This window comes from Delphinus delphis, chromosome 1, assembly GCF_949987515.2.
Source record: "Delphinus delphis chromosome 1, mDelDel1.2, whole genome shotgun sequence".
NCBI classification, from domain to species: domain Eukaryota; kingdom Metazoa; phylum Chordata; class Mammalia; order Artiodactyla; family Delphinidae; genus Delphinus; species Delphinus delphis.
This window is the reverse complement of record NC_082683.1, coordinates 24,722,894-24,741,240: the sequence shown is the minus strand read 5'-3', so window position 1 is coordinate 24,741,240 and position 18,347 is coordinate 24,722,894. Positions and strand designations below refer to the sequence as shown.

Sequence of the window (18,347 nt, the reverse complement as noted above, 5' to 3'; positions counted from 1 at the left end):
GGTTACACTCTGCCCCTAACCCATACTGAACTAGGGCAAGTCACTGCTTCTCTGGACCTCAGTTTCCCCATTTATGAAAGAAGGGGCCCTAGATGATCTAATTTCCCTCCCATTCTGACGGTTTGGAATTTTCCTGTCCAAACACCATAGATTCCACTCCAAAGCTGCTATCTGACACGTGGTGCCTGACATTAGAACGCAGTAACTTCTCGCCCTTGCCTCTAGCCTTCCCCGGAGGCCTCCATCTGTTCCCCGTCCTCACGGTAACCGCATGGGCCTTCCTCAGCTGGAAACTTTGAGTGACGACAGCAACTACGCCACTATCATGCGTCCCATTTGCCAGGTTAAAACATGGCCACCGCTGCAACATACCACCCAAGCTTCGCCCTAAATACCCGGGCCCGACCAGCCCTGGAGCCTACTCTAGGGCAGGAAAGAGAGGAACAGGTGCGCCAGTACAGCGAAGAAGATTTCTGGGAACGTCTCCGGATCCTTAGCTTCTCTAGCGTCTCTGGGAGGCACCAAATCGCCGCCCTATAGCGTCACTTCCGTCGACCCATGCGCCTAGGATTGATAGTTGCGGACATCCAATCAGAATAGGCCCCGCCCCCACGCCCAGGAGGAGGCGGGTTTGAGACGGAAAGTCCCGCCCCACGGCGACGTGAGACGTCAGAGTCGCCATGGCCAGCTACCCCTACGGGCAGGTGAGTGTGTGAGGGGCGGGCGAATCCAAGTGGGTGCCTCGCCAAGTCCAGGCCCGGGATCCCCTGCTTCTCTTTCTCCCCGCCTCCTCCGCGCCTTTCCCACGCTGAGGTTGGCTTCAACGAGGTTTCGCGCAGGAGAGAAGGGAAAAGGGATGGTCGGTCGCGCCTGGCTCACGTCACGCAGGACTGCACGTCTGGGAGGTCGTGTCGCGCCCCCTTTGACGTCGTGCACGGGAAGATTTGGGGTTCTTGGACCCCACAGAGTCAGACTGGGCTTGGCCTGGGCCCCATATTTTCCCAGGATCCCGCTGGGGCCACAGGCGGGGTCATCAACGCCAACAGAACGTTTAGAGCACTGGTTCTGTCGGTATCTTTTGGGGAGTTGATAAAAGTACACCCTTGACGTACTGCATCTGAATAATCAGGAGAACCTGTGGGTTTAGCAGGCTGCGCAAACGAGCTTGTTCGACTACTGACTGAGTCCAGCACTTCCATTTCACACACAGGAAAGCGAAACCCAAGGAGACATGGAATTTATTTGAAGTCACCAGGCAGTTAGGCAGCAGAGCCCGGAGCTGTCAGCAAATGCCTTTTCCCCACTTGCCAGCCCATCTTGATCCAGGCAAGAACACCACAGCAAGGCGATTCTGTGGCCAGAATCCGTTGTTGGCTAACATGAGCGTTAGAGTAGTGAAGTGCAGTCTGGAGTCAGAGGAAGGTTCACACCTTCGCTCCATCACTTAAATAGTTTTGAGCCATTGAGCCCTTTCTGAGCTGAAGTTTCCTCCTCTGTGAAATAGGGCCAAATAATAGGATCTACTTCATAGAGCTGTTATGAAGAGTAATGGAGTGATGCTTGTAAAGCGTTTGGTACTATGAAGAGTGTGACAGGTGTTACCTTTTAGTACTTTGATTTTTACTAGATTCCTTGAAGGCCAGTGCTGGAAGGGCCCTCAGAAGAGTCCCTTCGTTTTAGCTCAGAGAGGGCTCCTGAGTTGCCTAAGATCACACTAATTTAGGAGATAAAACCCATGCAGGAAAAATTGGAAAACAAGGTCCCATGGGATATTGCTAAGCGCTGGGCTGAGTGTAATCACATATCAGAAGATGTGGCAAGAGCCCTCGTAGGGAGTGCAGCCCTGTCCACAGTATTTGGACATCCGTTATCTCAATCATGAAGGCTCTGTAAGCAGGCTAGCAGGGATTATTCCCCCAATTTATAGCTGAGGAATAAGCCCAAAGAGGTTAAGTGGCTTGCCCAGGGTCACACATGGCAAGTGAGGGAGTGCCCATGCTAGAACTTAGAGTTTCTGTCATTGCAGACTTAGCAGAGGCAGGAAGGAGAGAGGCCCGCCTGGGCTGGGGTTAGGAGGAAGTATAACCTAGCAGTGTTTCCCAAGCTCAGCTGCATTTGCTGAGGCTAGTGAATGTTAGTAAGTATTGCTAATAAAGGAGTATTCTGTGGTTAAATAAGTTTGGGAAATACACTGTTAAATACAGCTTAATGAGTTTTGTTAACCTGTTAACCACAGGCCATCTCAGAATTCTTAATTTGTTAATAGACATTGTAAATTTGCCAGAGAGGCAAAATTTGCCAGAGAGGGATAGAATATGAAGTGTTTCTTAAACTTACTTAACTGTGGAACCCCCCACTCCACTTATATGACATAAGTCTGGTCATATGTTGGTGACACTGGTATTCTTGAGGAACACAGTTTGGGAAAACATTGCCATAGTACATTGTTTCTCAGTGGATGGTCTACATCAGAATCACCTAGGAGCTTGTTAAAAAAGTACATTTTGGGGTTCCACCTCAGACCTGTTCTGTACCCAGGAAAGGCCCATGCATCTACATTTTAATAAGCTTTTGGAGACAATTTGTATGCATCCTAGAAGCAGTGACTTGGAAATTAAGAGCCTGAACTTCCAGGTTAGACAGAACTGGGCTAGAATCCTAATTCTATTTAATAGTTATACACCCTTGGACAAATCATCTAAGGGCTCTGAGCCTCGGTTTCTTCACTTGTAAAGAGGGAGGAATAGTACTTCATAGGGCTGAAAAGAGGATGAAATATGATAAAGCCTGTAGGGAGCTTGGCGCATTGCTGATACCTAGTGTGTGCCAGAGCGTGGTGGCATAGCTCTTGCTGCTGGGGTCACTGTTATCATGCCGTGCTGCCTGGGCTTATGCTCAGTGAAATATTGAAAAGGAGCACAGAGAGGAATGTGTCTCTAGTAGAGGAAGAAATGCTTGTCTCCCATCATACCTTCTTCGTTCCTCCTATCCAGCTCCTGGTCCACAGTGTTCCAAGAAAGGAAGTGGGTTGTCTGAAAGCATCCAAAGGCTTAGTCAGTGCTGCCTCCCCTCCACCCAGTACATAGCCCTGGAGGATTCCAGCCTCTTGTTAGGAGTCAAAACTCCTGTAATTTTCTGCTGCATCCTGCCCCAGGGTCCTCAAGCATGGACTGGGTGTTGGAGGAGTAAAACTCAAGTACCCTTTGTTCCTGTGGGGGAGCCAGCCTGATGGATTTCAGTGCTTAAGAGCTTGGTCTCTGAGGCCAGCGAGATTTGGCTTCAAATCCTTGCTCTGCCATTTCCTTGCAGAAATTTCTTGCAGAAGTCTGAGGCTCGGTTTCCCCCTTTTTAAAAATGGGGTGATAAGAGTACCTACCTCAAGGGTTACTGCAAAGATTAAATGAGATAATCCACATAAAGTGCTTGATATGGTGTTTTGGCATATAGTAAATACTCCAAGGGGAAGAGTGATACAGACACGTACATTGTAGAATCTGTGCGATGAGTATTAAATGGGAGTAAGTGTCAGGCTAGCACAGGAGGGACCCCTAACTTAGTCTTGAGGGAAGGAAGTCTTGTTAAAGGAGGTGACATTTAAGCCAAAACCCGAATCTCCAGTAGGAGTTATCTGGGTGAAGAAAGGCATGGTATTCCAGTGGAGGGAATAGTATTCACAAAGGCCAGGAAGCAAGTAAGAGAGCCCAGTATTTTGGAAGAATTTAAGGAGATCAATCTAGTTGTAGTGAAGAGGAGCGGGGGAAAGGGTAACAAGACCAGAAAGGCAAGCAAGGACCAGATCCTAAAGGGCATTATGTGCCTTTTTGAGGAGTGTGGACTTCATCCTGAGAGTTGTTGGGGAGCTCCTGAAGAGTTTTCTCCCATTCGTGCTTTGAGCTGTGACCGTGGGGCACTGTCACGGGGTGTTGAAGCAGGAGAGACAAGGCAGGAAGACCAGTTTCAAAGCTGTTGAAGTAATCTAGGTGAGAGAACAGTGACCTGGTGAACATGGAGCTGGGAGGTGGAAGTGAGAAAACTTGGTGCCTAATTGAGGTGACGGAGGAAAGGAAAGAGGAGGTGTCCAGGAGGGCATCAGGGTTTCCCTTCACTGCAGTGGGAACACAGAAGGAGGAATAGATTTGGAAGGTCCAGGAGGTTGTTGGATATGAGGTCTGCAGCTCATGAGAGATGAAGCTGGAGAGAAAGGTTTTGGAGTGTCAGCACAGAGGTGGTAATTGAAGTCTTGGGACAGTTCTTGGCTCGCTGTTTATTGGCTGCAGATTTCTGGCCTTGAAATATTTTAAGAGGTTCTGCTGGTGAATGCCCAGACCACTCCTTCTGTAGTCTTGTGATTGTTTAACCCCTTAGAATGGGCTCTAACCTCCTCCAGCGGGCTGGGGGCTAGCTCCAGAGCACAGGCTTGTGTTTGAAACACAGGCTTGTGTTTCCCCTCAGTACTCAGCATGGACCAAACTTTGACACCTCTGGGCTTCACAAGGGTCTTGGGGTAGAAGAATGAGCCCTCAGAGCCAAAAGAAAATGTAAGACTTTCTGAGTGGGTTATTTGGGAGGGGGTGAACTCCCCACCACTTGCGGGAAGGTAAACAGAGATTCCAGATGGTGCTGCAGAGATTCCATCATCGACTGAGAGGTTGGACTGGGAGGTCTTTGGGGTCTCTTACAATACTGTGGCTCTCGAATTGGGTCTAGGTGCGGGGGTGAAAACAGAATAAGATTCTTCTGAGTCTCCCTAATTTCTGGGCTTGAAGCCTCTGAAAGATTACCTAATCCACCCCTTTCCCCTTCAACCCCTTCCACTGTAGAAATCCATCATATCTGACACATATATTTAGGACAGTCTCTGGCACTAGCATGTGGTAGACACTCACTCATTTATTGGTGAACACCCAGAAGAGGGTAGAGTGGTGGAGTCACGCAGACCCTGTTTTGAAGCTTACCAGTTCTAGCTGCGTCATCACAGGCACATGATTAAACTCTGCACCTTAATTTTCTCATCTGTAAAATGGGGATCATAGCACTTACCTCATAGGACTGAGGATCAGTGAGAGCCTTAATAAAATGTTAATTGCCCCTTCCCCCCATCCAAATTTATCAAATGTAATTTGCAATCAGTAAAGACCTAGGGTTAGTTTTCTGTAATGTTTTGGAAACCATGATTGCTGAACTCTTCCTGTCTTTTTTTTTTTTTTTTTTTTTTTGACAATCTTGTGTTTATCAGCATGAAATGCTCTTGGAAAAACTCCTCAGAGGGTTGGCAAATGGCATGGAGTAGTATAAAAGAACATGGAATCAGGGACTCTGGTTTTCATTTCTGGTTCAGACATTTACTAATAACTCAGTGTCCCTGGGAACCCTCTTCCCCAGCCTGGATTCTTGTGGTTTTACTCTCTTCCCCCTCTGGTGCAAGCTAGAAACCTGAGTCATTCTAAACACTTCCCTTTCTTCACTGCCCCCTCCATCGCTTCTCTAACCTAATTAGTTGCCAAGTCATGTCTAGTCTATCTCTGAAATAGCTTCAGAATCCATCCCATTCTCTCTGAGTCTGCTGTCTGGTTCAAGCCCTGCCTGTCCAGCACCTGGGCTGCCGTCTCCCCCACTAGTTCATCCTTCACACCCAACGCTGCTTAGTTCTCTAAACAACGCCCGATCACGTTTCTTCCCTGTTGGAAACCCTTCTGTAGCGCTCTGTTTCCTCCGGCATAAAGCTCCAAATCTTTTGAGTGGTATTCATTTGTTCACATTTTTATGGCGGCTTGCCGGTGCCAGGCTCTGTGCTGGACCCTGGGCTACCGTGATGAATGAGGCCCACTGTCTGCCCCTGGGGAGCTCACTGCTGTGTGACAGAGAGAAACTGCTCTAAGATGCACCAGCTAACTGAAATGCAGCAGGACAGGTGATAAGACAAGGAGCATGTAAAGAGCTTGCCTTTCTGAGTTCACTCTGTGTTCTTGCCCCAGCCCCCTGCTTTTTAGCCCACTCCCTGACTACTCCATGCTCACTCATAGGTCTGTGCGTTTGTCTTTCTTCTTCCATCTGGAATGTCCTTTACTGCCTTCCTTTTGGAGAATGCCTGTGTATCCTTCAGTGCCAGTTCCAGTATTACTCCTGCCTCTTCCAGGAAGCCTTCCTTGACCCACTGCCTACATGTGTTAATTTGATTGCTCATTTATCATTTGACAAACAGAAACAATTCCTCTGCCCATGCCTTCTTAATAGCATTTAAGTAGATTTTTCTGATGACACTGATCAGATTGTATCATAATTATCTGGGGCTCCTCAAGGCCAGGCCCTGTTTAGTTTCGTGTCCCCTGGCCTAGCACAGAGCCTAACACAACATTGTTGCTCTGTAAATGCTTGCTGAATGAATGAAGTCTTTTTACAGTTGTGCACCTCAGTTTCTTCATCTGAAAATAGGCCTACTAATACCTTCCTTTTTTCTGTTGGAGGATTGTTGGCAGAATTTTGCCAGTAGCATTTGTATGTATGTGAAAGTGCTTTGTAAACTGTACACGTAAGGGCTTTAATGCAGGGCAGAAAGGAAAGGGTTTAGTTGCGGCCAGGCTGCACCAGACCCCTGGATTGTGATAGGACCAAGGTCAGAAGACCGGCCGGCAGCACTAGCTTGGTTGTCATGGGGTTGTTTCCTGGGGGAAGGGCTGTGGCTCAGGTGTCGTAAGCCAGGAACAGTTGATGGCTTTGCTCACACGACTTCTTGTGGAGCAGCAACTTCCTGGCTTGGTGTCCAGCCTGTTCTTCGGGTGTGCCCAGACTCTGCAGAGTCCCCATCCCCTTTTCTAGCCTACACTGGAATCCTGTGCCCTGTCGCTTAAGGAAAGAGCACCCTGGCAGGAGATGGTGGGAGTCAGTGGACTGGGATATGGACAGGGAGTGATCTGCCTCTGCCTTCAGCTCACAGTGTTTCTTAAGCCAGTCTCTTCCCCTCACCTGGCCTTAGTTTCCCGTCTGTAAACTGAAGGGGTTAGGTTGAAGAGGTCTTCTGGGCACCTCTCCCATTACACCTCTCCAGCTCCCTTGGGAGTCTTTATTCTTTAAGTCCTAATCCAAATGCTGCTTTCTCCTGGAAACCCTCCCCGGTTTCACTCTCCTTTGTGGTCCCATGCCACATGGCTTATATGTCCATTTTAAACACCTATTTCCTTATGCTGTTTTGTTAAATGTTACAGAGTGTGTTTCAGTGCCTCTCCTATTAACTGAGCTCCTTTGAACATTTCACTCTCCTTTATACACACCCCCCGCCCCAAGAGTTTACCTGGCCCAGGGCTTTGCTGATAGCAATAATAATAATTAATATAACAGTAGAGCTACGATTTATGCTGGACGCTGTTGTAAGAACTGTTTCTTGTATTAATGGTTTTCAAACTGCCTTTTGAATCACTGGGGGTTTCTGCAGGGCTCACTCACAGCCTAGCAGGGGAGGGGCCTATGTGGTCAGGGCTCTGGGACTCCCACCTCCAACCAGAGCAACTTTCTCTTGCCAGTTTTTAAATATTTTTATTCATCAAAAGGTTCTTTAGGGAATTCCCTGGTGATCCAGTGGTTAGGATTCGGCGCCTTCACTGCCATAGCCCGGGTTCAGTCCCTGGTTGGGGAACTAACATCCTGCAAGCCGCATGGCCAAAAAAAAAGGGGGGCGGATGGGGTTCTTTAGCTAAAAATTTAACTAACAAAATTCTGCTGTATACATTTCTTGTAGTCTGCAGAACAATTCAGTGAGGAAGGGATTATTATATTTTACTTGTGAGGAAACAGGCCACTGACCCATGGTCATGAGCTCAGCTGATGAGAGCAGAGTTTTGAATTGAGATTTGCCTGTGAGTTCATTATCTGTGAAGGAGTCTTGCTACGAGCTGTGGCAGCTTCCAGGGCAGAAGAGCGTCCAGGATGCTGAGTGGGGAAGGTGGAAGGGCGTGCTTCCTGCCCTCCCTCAAGAAGCCTCTCCTCCCCGAGCAAGCAGACTGTCTTGAGATGAAGTGTGACTTTGGCCTTAGCCTTGAGGGTAACTGTCCTGGAAGCTATCAAACGCAATTAAAAGAGGAAATCCAGGCTCGTACTGGCTAGGCCACTGGTGTGCCTTACAGGTTGATCTAAAACGTGTCCAGATGGTACCATCCTCACAATGCTCGGAGCCGGGCGCAGTTGCTCTCTCTGCCCTTGAGCTCACTGCAGATGTGTTGAGGCTGTGGTCCACTAGGCCATTTAGGGAGATGGAGCCGAACACTGAGCCTCAGGGATCCCTGGCTAGTGGCGTGGGGACAGGGACAAGAGAGGGAGGAGTGCTCCCATGTATGCTCTACTGTTTACATGGCCTGGGCTTAGCAGCCAGGAGACCTGGATTCTGGCCCCAGCCCCTCCACACGGTTGTTGTGTGATTTTTCTGGACTTGAGTTTCCTCCTCCATAGAAGAGTCCTACTGTTAATAGTTACTGGGTATTGAGTGCTTACTTTGTGCGAGGGCCTGTGTCAGAGCCCTTTACGTGACCGGCCTCATTTCATTCACATACTAACCTGGAGGTAGGCAGGCACTCTTAGAGCCAAGGATATTTAGGCTTAGAGAGGGTAAGTCATTAGACCAGTTAGTAAGTGGCAGACCGCAAGCTTGAACTGGTCTTTTTCACTCTTAACCATGGGCTATATTGCCTTAGGAATAGGGTCTTGCCTGCCTGTCTCACAGAGCCATGAATGAGGCTGGGGAAATGGTTTTGCATCATGAGCTAGAGTAGGGTAAGGAAGACATGCTGTGGATGAATCCGTGCTCTAGATACATCATTTGTGACTGAAGAGGGTCAGGGGCATGGGCTGGAGATCACATTTGCACTGTGAATTCTGCGGATAGAGATGGGGGTACCACAGGGGTGGATTTGGAATTCAGTTTGATTAATTTGCCCACTCATTCATACAATAAATATTTATTGAGCATCTGTTCTTCACTGGGGGCTGGGGATAAAGGGATAAAGTGGCAAACCAGACATGCTACCAGCCCTTGTGGAGCCCCTTGGTGTGCAGGGAAGGGCAGCCAGGAGGGCAGGGTTACAGCCCTACCTCTGCAGGTCAGTGGCAGTGTGACCTTGGGTAAGTTGTATCTCCTCCAGAAGCCTCAGGTTCCCCATCTGAGCAATGGGGTCATGATTCCAGTCCAGTTCAGCCCATAGGATCAGTTGAAAGAAAGGCAGTGGCAGTGCCTTATAACTGTAAAGTTCCATACTGTGGCTAGTTTCTGGCCCTGTCATTCTGACTGATATCTTGCTCTTCTTGCAGGGCTGCCCAGGAGCTGGAGGACAAGCACCCGGAGCCCCTCCGGGTAGCTACTACCCCGGACTCCCCCATGCTGGAGGGCAGTATGCTAGCGGGGTACCCCCTGGTGGCGGATATGGAGGAGGTCCTGCCCCTGGAGGGCCTTACGGACCACCAGCTGGTGGAGGGCCCTATGCACACCCCAACCCTGGGGGGCTCCCTTCTGGAACTCCAGGAGGAGCGTATGGTGGCGCGGCCCCAGGGGGCCCCTATGGACCACCACCTCCAAATTCCTATGGTGCCCAGCATCCCGGGCCTTATGGACAGGGAACACCTCCTCCAGGTAAGTAGGGACCTTGGACTTCAAGTGCCTCTGACTTTGTTCTGAGTTATCCAGGGCCCTTCCTTGCCCTCCTTGTGGATGTGTAGGCAGCCTGGTCTCCGGCACCATAGCATCTTGTCTCTAGCTTAGCTTGCATTAGTAGAATGAGAAGTCTGTTAGTTAGCTTTGCTGTGGTAACAACTCCTAAATCTCTGGCTTACAGTGGCAAATGTTTATTTCTGTTCCTTACTCACACTTATTTACTCTTGGTTACATGTCGGCAGCTGCAGGCTTGGCTGCTGAAGTTCTGCTCCACGTGTCTTTTCTTTCCAGGATCCAGGCTGGAGGAGCAGCCCCTATTTGGGATATACTGTTTTTGTGGCAGACAAAAAGAGTAAGAGAGCTAGCAGGAATGCACGATGTCCCCTAAAGCTTCTGCTTTGAAGTAGTTTATACCTCTTCCACTCACGTTTATTGGCCAAACCACATCCTCTGGTCAAGCCTGACATCAATAGGATGGGAATGGATACTCCTCTCACTGGAGGGGCTCTGCAGGCCGCCAGGCAGTGGAGAGGATGTACCATGCTCTTGCAGGGAAGCAGGGGAGGGAGTGGATTAGCAAATGATTGGAGATAATACTACAGTCTACCGTGGGGAGAAACCCCATTTCTGTGTAAGAGAGACTGACTGCTATATGTAGAAAGGTAAGATAGCATAGTTGTTGAAAGCTTGGGCTCTTGAGATCAGATCACTTACTGACCTGACCAAGTGACATCATCTCGTTAAGCCTCAGTGTCCACATCTGTAAAATGTGTAAATGTCACTACCTCACAAGTTTGTTAATAAAGATTAAATGAGAAGTTGCAGGTAAACACTGGGCACAGGGTATGGCAAATGGGAGGGGCTTAGTAAACAGTTCTGTGAGAGGACTCATTCTGGAGCATTCTCAGCAACGAGGTATGTGGCATTTAATGTGATAGCAGATATGGCAAGGGCTGTACCACTGAAAGATGCCGAGGCAGGCAGGAGAGTGATGGGATGAGATAGGGGAAGGATGAAGAGCAGAGACTGTAAAGCTGAGGTACTGGACAAATGGGGGCTGGGGAGGGGGCTTGGCAGCTCAGTGGAGGCAGAGAGTCTTAGGTGGGGCTTCAAGCTCAGTGAAGATTTCTGAATGATTTCAGACAGGGGGTTGGGGAAGGTGAGATCCCAGACCCCTGTGTCCTCCCAGGCTCATTCAATCAGCCTCTTCGCAATGCTTGTTCCCAGGAGACCACACCAGCAGCGAGGCAGCCTGGAACCATTCTGGTGCACCTGAAGGGCCTCCAGGGAATGGTACTGCTGGGAAGCTGTAGCATCTTAGCATACATACCCAGCAGGTGGCCGAGGAAGAGGCTCAGACCTTGGGAGTTCTAAACACTGTGAGCCAGTGGCATTTATCTTATCAGAGCTGGGGCTGCTGGCTGTTTGCTTTCAGCTCAGAAGCTTCCTGGTGGATTTCCTCCTCCTCTTAAAATTTTGTTTCGGAGCCTACATGAGGTCACTGCAGGGAAAGAAACCCCTGGCTGTGAGGCTTATCCCTCCAGGGCCTGAGGCCAGAGATAATGGGGCTGCAGTGGAGAGGAGAAATGTGCTTCAGTCTCTTAACTGCTCACCCTCTGCAGCTTCCTCTCTCCTCTCCAGTGCCGCCCGTGAGCCCCTGGAGCAGTGCTTCTTTTTTCTTTTTTTTAAAAAATATTTATTTATTTGGCTGTGCTAGGTCTTAAGTCGCGGCACAGGGTATCTTCGTCGCAGCGTGCAGGATCTTTTTTTTCAATTGTGACATGCGTGCGGGATCTAGTTCCCTGACCAGGGATCAAACCCGGGCCCCTTGTGTTGGGAGCGCGGAGTCTTAGCCACTGGGCCACCAGGGAAGTCCCTGGAGCAGTGCTTCTTAAAGTATGATCCGTATATCGCCTGCAGTGGAGTCACCTGGAGGCCCCACTAACTTAACCCCGCTGAATACAGGGTCTAAATGTTGAACACCATGCTCTGCAAGAGAGGTTTGACCCTTAAAGGTGCCTCATTGCCCACAGGGAAGATCCTAAGGGCACTCGATTCCCAACGGGCCTTTCCAGACCCTCTCTCCCATCAACCCCAGACCCCTTGGAGTAGTCTGAACACACTCTGTGCCTTTGCCACATGCTTTTTCTTTTCCCCATCGTAACTCTTAATCATCCTTTCAGACCCAGTTTAAATAGGCCTTCCTCCGCGAAAATGACTGCACACATTCCAGGCCCTCTGTGAAAACTTTATTTTGCTGTTATCTCATTTAATCATCACAGCAACCCTGGGAAGTAGGTCTATTTTAGAAATGGGGGAATCAGTACTCAGAGAATGAAACAATTCCTCTAAACCACACAGGCTAGTAAGGATCTTTGCTCTCTTTGCTTCCAGAGCCTGAGCTGTTCTATGCTGACTGCGCAGACCACATATTACAGAGACTCTCCTGCCTGTGGCTGTGACCTCCTCTCCGCCATGGCACAGCAGCTGTTTTAGGAGGGAGGGTGGGGCCTGTCTGGATTTCCCATCCGAGGAGGTCAGACTAGTCCCTCAGTCAGGCAAACCTTTATCCTTCTGGCCTTACTTTGGGGACTGGACAGTGGTTTCTGTGCTGTCTCTGATACTTACATGTGTGAAGGAGCCCTCAGTCAACCCAGCAGGTTTACCAATACTGTGTAACTCTGGCTTTTTCCCAAGACGGTCTTCTGTGCTTCTCTGCTTTCATCTCTCACCTTCTCCCCTCACCCCCAGCCCACCCTGCATGTCTTTCCAAATGAATGATCCTTTCTTCCATCTGACGTACACACAAAGCTCCCAGACACACAAAGCCGTTTGAACCACAACAGCAACGCTAATAATCAGCAGGTATAAAGTGCTTGGACAGTGCCAGGTGTTGATCTAAGGGTTTTCATTTATTAATTATATCTTTATAATAACCTTATGAAGTAGATGCTGTTGTGCTTGTCATTTCACAGGTAAAAAAAACTGAAACACAGAGAACTTCAATAACTTAACCAAGGCCGCACATGGGAGAGTTGCGACTTGAACCAGGAGGCCAATTCTAGCATGAATTGAGCACCTCCCCTTTCTGTGTCCGGCTCTGTGCTAGCCCCTGGGGATTCAGAGATGAGTTAGGCTGGGATCTTGCCCTCAAGTTGCTCCAAGTGTAACCTGGAAAGAGTAGGAAAAAACATGTACACAGTGGAGTGATCAGGGCCATAGAGAGGAGTACAAAGGAGAGAGGAAGGAGGCCTGTCCAGGGATGGAAGAAGAGGAAAGGCTTTATAGAAGGAGCAGCATTTTATTTGGGTTTTGAAGGGTGGGTGGGAAATGGATGCAAAGAGATGAGGGAGAAGAGGGTATGAGACAGAGAGAACCTGGTGAGGTGAGTAAAGACTTCATAGGGAGCTGTGAAGGTCTGGGTAGGACCAAGTGTCTTACTTACTGCACCTAGGCTGGAACAGAGGCGGAGGGGGACAGAGTGGGGATAGAGTGACAGGTAGATGGGGGTAGACCACATTGTGGGGAAACTGGAATGCTGTTTTAGGGATGCTGGACTTTATTTTGTAGACAGTGGGGAGCCTTTGAAGAGTTTTGAGTTGAGGTGGGGGGAAATTGGTGAGAACAGTGGAATTTTACAAAGATTACTCGGCAACAAGTGCTAAGTGGTGGAGAGTCGCTGTCATGAGGATTTGGTTAGGATTTTGGGTTTGTTCCGCAGTCAGGTGAGAGGTGTCTGAATCAGGGCAGGTGCAGTAGGAACAGGGAGGAGTTGATACCTGTGTATGGAACTGGCAGCTCTAGGCAGCTCTTTGGGTGTGTGGGGTGAGGACGTGTCACAGATGTCTGCAGGGAGGTTTGGAGATGGGGACAGGCATCGGAGGTGATGGGGAGGGAAGAGACGTGGAGCTCTGTGGCCACCCACATTCTGGTAGCTCTTGATAGAATATACCAGCTCTCCTGGTGCCAGAGATGGACCAGACCCGGTTCCCACCCCAGAGAGCTCCCTGCTGCCTGACTCTCAAAATGCTTGTCTCTGGGCTGTGCATGTTAGGTGCTCAGCAAACATTTTTGGGGAAGAGATGATCCCCCTTTTCAGAGAATTCTTAATCTGCCGGACAAGTCCTTGTTCCTTAGAAACTTAAAATCAACTAGAGAAGTGGCTGGAGCACTGTAGGAAAAACCTGAAGGATTTGTGGAGTAGAAATCAACCACAAATACTCGTGAGTTTACACAAAAGGTCCTCTTCCATTAGAGTAAGGGTGTTGTCTTGATGGAAGACAGGGAGTGGGTAGGCAGATTTGTGAGACTTTTGAGGTAGCTGGGGGGCACTGAGGCTGACCCTTCCCAGCATTTCTGTGGATTGGTCTTGAGGCCTGCGTCTGACTCCCCTGGTTGGCACCCCTTCCTGCAGGTGGCACCCCTCCCAATGTGGATCCTGAGGCTTACTCCTGGTTCCAGTCAGTGGACTCCGATCACAGTGGCTATATCTCCATCAAGGAGCTGAAGCAGGCCCTGGTCAACTCCAACTGGTCCTCGTTCAATGACGAGACATGCCTCATGATGATAAGTGAGTCCTAGCCCTTCCTCATGGGCTCCGGCTGGGGCAGAGCCACCTCCTGTCTGACGGTAGGTGGGTGGGAGGCCATTCTGAGGAGAAATCTTTTGGCCAGGGAGGATTTCTCACAGGAAACTGGGTTCAAGGTGAGATCCCTTAGAGAGCTCTTTTCCTTAGCTCTTTGCTCAAGTTCTAGACCTTGCTGAATCATAGGCCAGCTCAGTGTCTCATTCTGCAGAATGGGACTCCCTGTCCTGGTGGGAGATGGCAGGTTGGGGGTCGGCTGCCAAGCCTGCGGAGAAGATGCAGTTCTGGCAGGGGTGGAGGCTGGTATCGTACTTGATGAGGGTGCATCTTGGGTACCGGCATCTGGGCCTCAGGCCTGTGGTTCTGTGGAGTGTCCTACTCCAGCCTGGGGAGAAGGGAGCCTCAGTGGTATCTGAGGACCCTTGGCCCTTAGTCTTGAAGCCTTCTTTCCCTCCCCCACCCAAGACATGTTTGACAAGACCAAGTCAGGCCACATTGATGTCTACGGTTTCTCAGCCCTGTGGAAGTGCATCCAGCAGTGGAAGAACCTCTTCCAGCAGTATGACCGGGACTGCTCGGGCTCCATTAGCTACACAGAGCTGCAGCAAGGTGAGGGCCCGGCAGGGACTCAGCGCACAGGCACAGCCGGATGTTTCTCTTTACCCCCTAAGACAGAGCAAGGGGTTCTCTCTAGCCTCTGGCTACCACGTGTCCAACTGCACTGCAAAACGCTGCCCTCAGCACAGGCCCTCTCCCCACCCCTTCTGTGACCTGGCTGGGCCGTGAGCCCAGTCCAGGGCAGGGAAACGATCGGGGCTGGACTCTCTGGCGATGGGATTCCTGGCAGCACTAGGTGAGACAGGCATAGCTGTCAGGGAGGCTTGGGGATGGAAATTCAGCAGCCGAGGGCACTTTGAGACTGGTCCATGTGGCTCGTGTGGCTCTTTCCTCTCTAGTTTCTAGCATGCAGAATGGAAAGAGCCCTGTAGAGGGGCTCAGAAAGGTGGCTTCTGTTGCTAGCCCTACTAGAAGGCAATTTCATTCCCAGCTTTGGGACCCAGACCACTCTAAAAGTTGCAGTTGGGTAAGATGACCTGAGGCCACAGCTCCAGGTCTGGTTCCAATTCTGACTCCAGAGGATGGTTGGTTAGTGTGGGGATGAGAACTGGACGGGGAGCTTTCCCACCTGAGAGGGAGAAAGGGCTCCCCACAGAACCCAGCCCCTCGCCCTGGCCATGGATTTCAATTCGACTAAGGAGCCTGGGGGCGGGAGCAGGGGGAAGGGGAGCTCCCTGGTGGAAGGGAAAGGAGGTGACCTGTTCTGAGCACCTACTCTGTTGTCAGGTAATGGTCCGGTGATGGATATTTGTAAGGGTGATATTATCACAGGAAAGCTAATATTTATTGAATGCTTGCTATGGGCCAGGTACTGTAATAAGCTTTTTTCATATATTACATCATTCTTTCTCTGCATGTGATTGGTACTGCTTCTTATTCCCCACGCTTAGATGAAGGATCTCTTATTATTACCCTTTTACAGGTGAGAAAACTGAGGCTTAGTCTAGGTGACTTGCCCAAGGGCCACATAGCAAAAGGGGAGCTGAGACTTTAGCCTGAGCTGGTAGATTATACAGAGAGGAAGAAGGAAGCATCCCAGGTGGAGGGACAGGAGGAGCAGCGTGGAGGCTGTGGGCTTGGAACTGCCCAGCAGCCTCGCCTGGGGAGATGGTGATGATTTTATAACTTTTAGCAAATAACACTTACTGGGTGCTTATTATGTGCCAGGCACTACACCAAATCCATTGCACGATCACCTCCTGTAATCCTTACTAGAACCTACAAGGTAAGTATTATCCCAATTTTAGAGATGATAAGACAGAGGATTAGCAAGGGTTAATGAGCAACTTGCAGAGGGGCAGTCTCGACTCCAGAGCAGGCCCTCATAGCCTCACGCTGAGCCACCTCTCATGTGTGTCTGCTCGGGGCAGGGTGACCCGAGGGGGCTCAGGCTCCTGTCTGTAATAGAGACGAGTCAGAGATGAGCATGGACAGACTGGTGTCATTCTGGGACCCTGCGGGCCCCTAATTGAACAGACAACAGAGACTTTGAGAAAGAGGGATGGGGGCCTTCCAGCCCAGGGGAGCATCCAGAGCCCCTGTTGTGCTCCTGCCGTTTTGGACAGCCCCTCGGGACATCTGTCCTGTTTCTGCTTTGGTGCCAGTCCCCTTGAAGTTCCTGAACTCCTGTACTCCGTGGAGCTGGTTGATGGCGGTGCTCACGGCAGGTTTTTGTGTCTGCTCTGTGTGCCCCTCCTCTCCAGCTCTGTCCCAGATGGGCTACAATCTGAGCCCCCAGTTCACCCAGCTCCTGATCTCCCGCTACTGCCCGCGCTCTGCCAGTCCTGCCATGCAGCTAGATCGCTTCATCCAGGTGTGCACCCAGCTGCAGGTGCTGACCGAGGCCTTCCGGGAGAAGGACACAGCTGTGCAGGGCAACATTCGGCTCAGCTTCGAGGACTTCGTCACCATGACAGCTTCTCGGATGCTATGACCAGCCCATCTGTAAAGTGGGGAGTGCACCAAGGGACTTTTCCTGGCTCCTAGGGTGGGAGAAGCATGTGGGCCTCTCTTCATTTCCTGCCCTTCCTAGAAAAAGAATTCTCCCCTGCCTGATTCAGCATTGTTCACAGAGAGGGCTGGGAGTCTGCGTCATAGCCACCAGGTAGTGGGGACCTGGGCTGAGGCCACACAGGTAGGGGCCTGACCTAGGAGAGGACCGGAAATTGAATGTCCTTTTACATCCCTGAGTATTTAAATGGCACAGCCTTGCGCCAGGTGCCAGAGATGCTGGTCATTGCAATGGAGTTAGTGTCCAGTCAGCTGACTCCAGACTCTAGCTTTTCCTTCTGTGCCCTGACGCCAGCGGTAAGTGTTCATCAGCCTCTTAACCATTAGCACCTGTGTTCCCTCACCCATGCTGTCTTGTCAGATGAACCCAGTTTCTCCAAAATGGAATCTGACCAGGGTGAGAGATTTGCCCATGGGTCCAGTGGCTTGGATTCCACCCCCCACAAGTCCGTGTGTGTTGACTTCTAGCTGCCTGTTCAGGGAGCTTGGGCAGTCTGCTCTCTGGGCATCTTTGGCCAGGCTACCCCTCTGCAGCTTGGACCCCTCATACTTGCCTGCCATCCTCTGCTTGGCTTCAGTCCCCAGGGGACAAGTTGCTACCTCCCACTGCCAATGCTTTTTTTTTTTATTTGTGGTTGTTTTCATTTGGGGCCAAAAGTTTGGTGCAACTGTAAGCTTCAATACAAGAATAAAACTCTGGAGTTCCACATTTCCACCACACCGTCCCAGTTACAGGTTCATATGCTTATCCATTCAGTCACTCATTTATTCTTTCGTTCAACGAATATTTAAGTACATAGTATATACCATGCCATGCAGAAAGAAACAGCTCAGGGGGACATGCCTCCACAGGGCTGCTCTCACTTACTGGGTTGAAGTTAAGTGTAACTTAACTTCAGGTTAAGTCTAACCTTGCCAGGTTCAGTCCAAGAAGCTGACCGTGTGTTTTATAACAGCTTTAGGGCTGGCATTCTGGGCTAGAAGCAGCCACCCCAGACTTTCCACAGCCTGGCCTTTTTATTATCTCAAACCCTAGTTTTAATCTTCCAGACAAACTGCATTTACGCAGTCATAACTTTCTCCCCATTTTTATTAAGTGCAGACATCTGCCAGCTGGATCTTCACATCAGCTTGATAATCAGCCTATACCAAACGTCGACAGTGATGTGACAAAATTTCAATCCGAAGCCAAGACACCAGACGTTTTGGTTTGATTGGGGGACCTTATGATGGGTAATGGTGAGCTAATCCTTTTGTTTTGGGGGATGAAGATAAGAAAACAGGCTCTCCTCCCTGCTTGGTTGGGGAAGCAGCTCAGTGAGGCCTGGCAGGTTATGTCAGGCTTAGGCAGTTCAGCCCCGGTTCTCCTCTGGGCTGCTGTCGTGCTAGAATCCTAGAGTTAGGTGGAATCCAGTTCCCAGAGGCCAGCCCCCATGCAGAGCTAGAACCCCTTCCATTACCCCACTTTGAATCTGGCCTCTGCTTGCCAACCTCCAATGA

The 18,347-nt window shown here is 50.0% G+C and overlaps 1 protein-coding gene across 1 annotated transcript; it reads left to right on the top strand.

Moving 5' to 3' along the window:
- Window positions 1-635: 635 nt before the first annotated feature.
- On the top strand, window positions 636-17,586 carry PEF1 (penta-EF-hand domain containing 1). The gene is made up of 5 exons (XM_060017994.1): window positions 636-704; window positions 9,295-9,613; window positions 14,049-14,204; window positions 14,685-14,828; window positions 16,541-17,586. The coding sequence occupies exons 1-5, from the start codon at window positions 681-683 to the stop codon at window positions 16,768-16,770; spliced, it is 873 nt and encodes a 290-aa protein (XP_059873977.1). The 5' UTR covers window positions 636-680; the 3' UTR covers window positions 16,771-17,586.
- Window positions 17,587-18,347: the final 761 nt, after the last annotated feature.

Coding starts and splice junctions, on each gene's coding strand:
- PEF1 (XM_060017994.1), top strand. CDS start 681: ATGGCCAGCTACCCCTACGGGCAG. Junction 9,614..14,048: donor ACAGGGAACACCTCCTCCAG/GTAAGTAGGGAC, acceptor CCCTTCCTGCAG/GTGGCACCCCTCCCAATGTG. Junction 14,829..16,540: donor CTACACAGAGCTGCAGCAAG/GTGAGGGCCCGG, acceptor CCTCCTCTCCAG/CTCTGTCCCAGATGGGCTAC.